The sequence below is a fragment of the Triticum dicoccoides genome, chromosome 2A, assembly GCF_002162155.2.
Source record: "Triticum dicoccoides isolate Atlit2015 ecotype Zavitan chromosome 2A, WEW_v2.0, whole genome shotgun sequence".
NCBI classification, from domain to species: domain Eukaryota; kingdom Viridiplantae; phylum Streptophyta; class Magnoliopsida; order Poales; family Poaceae; genus Triticum; species Triticum dicoccoides.
In genome coordinates this window covers 657,669,004-657,674,131 of record NC_041382.1, presented here as the reverse complement: position 1 = coordinate 657,674,131, position 5,128 = coordinate 657,669,004, and the positions used below count along the sequence as shown (strand labels likewise).

The window sequence follows — 5,128 nt, the reverse complement described above, 5'->3', positions numbered from 1 at the left end:
CTTCACTTTTCGTTGCGCACAGACGGCTGGTGAGCTTTCTTGGACATGGGGGAGACATGTCATGGGGAACGGGTACCCCCATGGCCGGCGATCATTTATACTAGGTTAACTAAAAAAGCCTAGTCCAGTATTGTTTAGTTAAAATATGTTTAAAATGTAATGAATTTGGTATCAGGTTTGCATGAAATTCATCTATTTAATTCAATTTAGCTTTGAAATGTATGTGGGCTTGGTTGGATGGCCGGCTCTATCACGCTTCACGGACGTGTCTGCGGACGGATACCGTGTCCATTTTAGGGGTCCGTGATGCTCTTAGCATGAAAATGAGGTGTGTGCTTACGCGGATGGGGAAGAGATATCCCAAATATTTAAAGGCGCTCGTGTTCTCCATGGGATGGGAGTGTTCCGGGTGTTGCTAATTGAATCTCTTTACTTGGATGTAATATTTTTGGACAGTGTTCAAACTGTCAAGTTTTCTCCCCCATCACGGACACCCAAATCGGGCCATCAAAATGAGTTTTGCGATAATAGGTCAATCTAAATTTCTTGTTTCCTTTTGCTTGTGAGCTGCCTTTTCATTATAGAAGAAAGCAATGAAAGATGCGAAACTTTCTTTTAGCAAACGAAGAAAGGGTACAAATGTATCATGGTTTGATAAAATATAGAGCTTCGGAGTTTATAGATTTCAACCATTTTAATAAAACACGAGGGGAGAAACTTACTAGGCCGCCTATTTTGTACTCCCTTCGTTTCTAGATAAAAGTTTTTTAAAATATTTTAATATGGACTACATACGGATGTATATAGACGTATTTTAGTATGTAGATTTACTCATTTTGCTTCATATGTTGTTTATATTGAATCTCTAAAAAGACTTGTATTTAGGAACGGAGGTAGTAGTACTAATCTATCCATGCAACTGCGCCACCTCAGCAAAGCATGCATATAGGTCATAAGTTAAGCTGACTTGTCGTCTTTGTTACTTATTATATAGATTAGGCTAAGCTTGAAAATCTCTGAAGATGTATTTTTACTTAACTGCAGAAAAATGACAGAGTAGAAATACTTCTGCACAACTGTTATTTCATCAAACAACATGCTAGAACAATTGTACACGTGTGATATAAGCTTTTCCTACTGCTAGCATGACTTGAAAGCAGGTGTTGATTAGTCTCTCTGTCTAATCTGAATGAGGTAACCATCAGGAAATTCCAGCCCTGGACACCGGACTATCTTGCCTCCACCTAGTTGTATCCACCTGAAATACGTTGGAGCAAATGATGACAAAGAAATGGAGGATATGAACAATTACAAAATTTTGGGCTCCAAGTGGATTCATTAGAAAACAATGGAGGCACCTATATTTGGTGACAAGAAAGTGAAGGAAAATGGCCATTTGTAGCTTGCTGAAGTCTGCTCCAACACAGGACCGGAGACCTCCTCCGAAAGCCATGAAGTGTCTTGACCCACGGTTTGCCTCTAGTTTATCCTGTGTGCATGTGGCGCCCTAGTTAAGTAAATTACCACAGTTGTCCTAGATAAAGTGTACTATGTGCATACATAGGGTTGAGCTGTTTGATCTTGCATGAGTTGGGCATTGAGGTCCAGTACAAACCTTAAACCTTGAAGGATTGAAGGTGAGGGGGTCAGGGTAAATATCTGGATTCAGGTGCACCGCGAGAGGGCAGACCATCACTCCCCATCCAGCTGGAATTGTGTAGCCTGTCGCCAATAATTGTCATTTGAGAGATACTACTAGCTACTGTCTCTTCTGTTTTCGCAGGATGCATGATTTAGATCGTAACATCGGGACACAATGTTTTGTTTTTTTGTATGCATGATTACCTCTGAACTGTACATCTTTCAGTGTCTTTCTGAAGATGCCAGGCGCAATGTTGGCCAGTCGGACCGTCTCGTTTATCACCTGTAGAAGATGATGCATGTGCGTCTGATTATGACAGCATAAACGTACTATTATTAGTACGGCTAAAGGTATGCGTGTCATGGATTATGACCTGGGATGTGAATGTCATGGATTTGTACTCTTTCCATGTAAGTCTGTCGCCATCAGTCTCACCGCCTGCCTCACGCTCGTTCAGAATCGTTTCATGCTCCACCTATACACCCAAGCCAAATCACAAAGATTTAGAAGTTGCTCAGCTCAGCATGCACGTAAAGATCATACAGGACTCACCGTGAGTTCCTCCAGGACGCGAGGGTTGTCGGTGAGGAGCTTGACGGCCAGGGTGATGGCCAGCGACGTGGTGTGGAAGCTGGCGAAGAGGAGCACAAACAGGAGGTCCAGCGCCATTCCCTCCGTCAGGACCGGCTTCTCCTTGGTGATCTCCTGGACGACGTAGTCCAGGAAGTCGCCGTGGCACCGTGCTTCCCCTCCTCCGGCCGCCTCAGCTGATCTCGTCCTCTCCTCCAACACCTGCTGCAGCACCTCCATTACACTCATCCGTCCCTGAAAGTTACTCATAGTCAGTTAAGGGCATATACAATGGTTGATAAGACAGTCTTATCTTAAGTCTTGCATGCAATTTAGAGATGACAAAAAAGTATGTTTACAATGGGTTATATCTTAGCCTTATCTTTAATAACTAGTAATTCCTTGAAACATGGTGAGAATTATGCTAAGAGATCATCTCTTGTCTTATCTTAAATAAGAAAAGACAAGTCTTTTCTTATGAGTTCTCTCTCCTCCATCTCATCATTTATCCTACGTGGCACTTCTAAGATAGCACCATTGTACATGCCCAGATGACCCTAGTGCATGCATGGCTGAACAGCCTTCACTACTGACCGACTTAGTGTTCGCGTTGATCACCTGCATGCATGCGTAGTAGGCTGTTCCTGGCAGGTAGAGCGGGAAGGAGATGAGCCCTCGAACGAAGTCGAAGAAGCTCTTCCGTAGAACCTTGGACCTCGACGGCTCCAGGCCGAGCAGCTTGCTCGCCGAAAGTTCAAACACCATCTGCAATCAAACACCGTACGCGAGGTAGCAACATAACCTGAACAGTGAATACCACGTGTAATAATCCAGAGCGTCACAAGACTAGGCTTACGGTGGAGACGGCTTCTTTGAGGTCGACGGCCGGCAGGGTGGACCAGGTGCAGAGCGAGCTGCAGACGGCGCGCTGGACGTCGCGGAGGATGGACTCCTTGAGGCTCTCCGGGCCGAAGAACCTGAGCACCATGTTCTTGAGGTACTTGAACATGGTGCCCTTCTGCTCCCCGACGTTGTCGCGGCCGAGGATCTCCACGAACGAGTCCGGGTACCAGCTCTGGAACAGCTCCCCCTCCTGCTGGAACACCATGTGGTTCAGCTCCTCGTCCGCCGACACCACCACCGGGTGCCCCACCACGCTCGTCTTGAAGATCGGGCCGTACCTATACAAAATCTCGCACCAAAGCCTATATGAGAAACTGGCCCATGTAATTCGCTTGGGCCTCGCCACTCGTCAGGGATGAAAAAAGTATGCGTACCTCGTGAGCCTGTCTCGGATGAAGCGAGGGACGTCCAAGGAGGCGTCCGGGGAGAAGAACTGGAACGTCTCGCCGACGAGCGGGAGGCCCATGGACCCCGGCGGGAGCCGGCCGTTGCACCGAGGGTTCCTCCACCGGTGCACGCTGTACAGCAGGAGGAGCGGCAGCGCCACCGCGGCAAAGGCCGAGAGCCCCGCCAAGGCGTCCATCCTTCTATCTAACTAGGTTGGAAACGCATGTGGTTTCTACATGTCTCGTGTGATCAATCGAAAGCCAGCCAGGCGCATCGGGTAACGGGTAGAAACGGTCAATCTGTATGTAAAGAGCAGCGGGCGCGATTCTGGGCGTGCTTTGGGTGAGCCATCGTCAAACGTAAAGGTTGTGAGGAGAACAGTGGTTGCCTGACTCGTTGGGGTTGGTGTGGCAATGCTGTGGTCTCTCTGAATTACACTACTACTGTACTCTTTCTTATTGGGCCGTTCATTCATGCGTCGCTCTCTTTGGGCTGCCATGGGCTGGCAAATATTGCACTTATTGTTTTTTAGGGAATAATATTGCAGTTACTGTTCGTCTACATTTTCCTTTTCAGTATAAATATTAAAAGAAAAAATAGAAGTTTTATAAAATCATTTTAATGGTAAGAAAAATTCCCATAAGCTGCAAAAATAATGTTTCACCTATTTTGCACACATTTCGAGAAAAAGGTTTATGTATACTTAAAAAATGTTTTACGAAAGATATAAATTAGTTTGATGATAAGAAAAAAAACCTTCAAGTGCTGCAAAATAATATTCACATGTATGAAAATAAATGTTCATGTATATTGTAAACAATGGTCTTGTATGTGAGATGAAATGTCCATATATCTTAAAGAGAAGTTCATGTTTAGAAAATAGTCCACATGTTATAAAAGAAGTGTTCGACCTAAAAAAAGAGTATCCCACAAAAATTATTCATGTGCTTACCTAAAAAGGTAAAAATGATTGGACATTGGCAAAAACAAACACAAATAAGGTGAAATAATATAATTTTATTTAGAATAGAAAAAATAATGATTTAAAATTAACTAAATAAACACAACAAATGTAAAACAGAAAAGTGAAAGAGAAAGAAGAAAAGGAAAGGAAAGAAATTAGAAATAAAAATGGAAGACAAGATACTCTCTACTACTAAAGGGGGTGGCAGGTTTGTCTCACCTCCGCCCCCAGTTTTTTTCTCCCCACCCCCCTCCCTATTTGGTTTTCCGCTGATTTTTCTTTTTGGTAGTCTTAACCGATGCCACACAAAACAAAATATAAACCTACATAAATGAAGTAAATAGAAATAATCTAAAGTAAATCAATAATTTCCCAAAACCATGTCCTGCAATAATTAAATAGCTTAAAACAAATTTTGCCAAAATCAAAACGTGTCTTGCCTTCCTTTGCCCATGCCCAAATCAAATCAAATCTTACCAAAACCTCAACTAAATCAAAACTTTATTTGCCTTGCCATACTCATACTCAAATAAAATTTAATCTATAATATAGTGGGTCTAAGGAATATGTCTGATAAGATTGACGTTAAACCATTAGAATAGCCGAATTTGCATGCCCATTCAACGCACGGATAATTAGCTAGTCTCTACTATTAAATGAGA

General features: G+C 43.4%; 1 protein-coding gene across 1 annotated transcript; it reads right to left on the bottom strand.

Moving 5' to 3' along the window:
- Positions 1-1,063: 1,063 nt before the first annotated feature.
- On the bottom strand, positions 1,064-3,760 carry LOC119356029 (cytochrome P450 87A3-like). The gene is made up of 9 exons (XM_037622923.1): positions 3,490-3,760; positions 3,069-3,393; positions 2,831-2,977; positions 2,195-2,467; positions 2,016-2,117; positions 1,846-1,924; positions 1,616-1,722; positions 1,359-1,489; positions 1,064-1,258 (listed from the first exon to the last, which is right to left on the bottom strand). Exons 1-9 carry the CDS (start codon positions 3,696-3,698, stop codon positions 1,168-1,170), a joined length of 1,464 nt encoding a protein of 487 aa, XP_037478820.1. The 5' UTR covers positions 3,699-3,760; the 3' UTR covers positions 1,064-1,167.
- Positions 3,761-5,128: the final 1,368 nt, after the last annotated feature.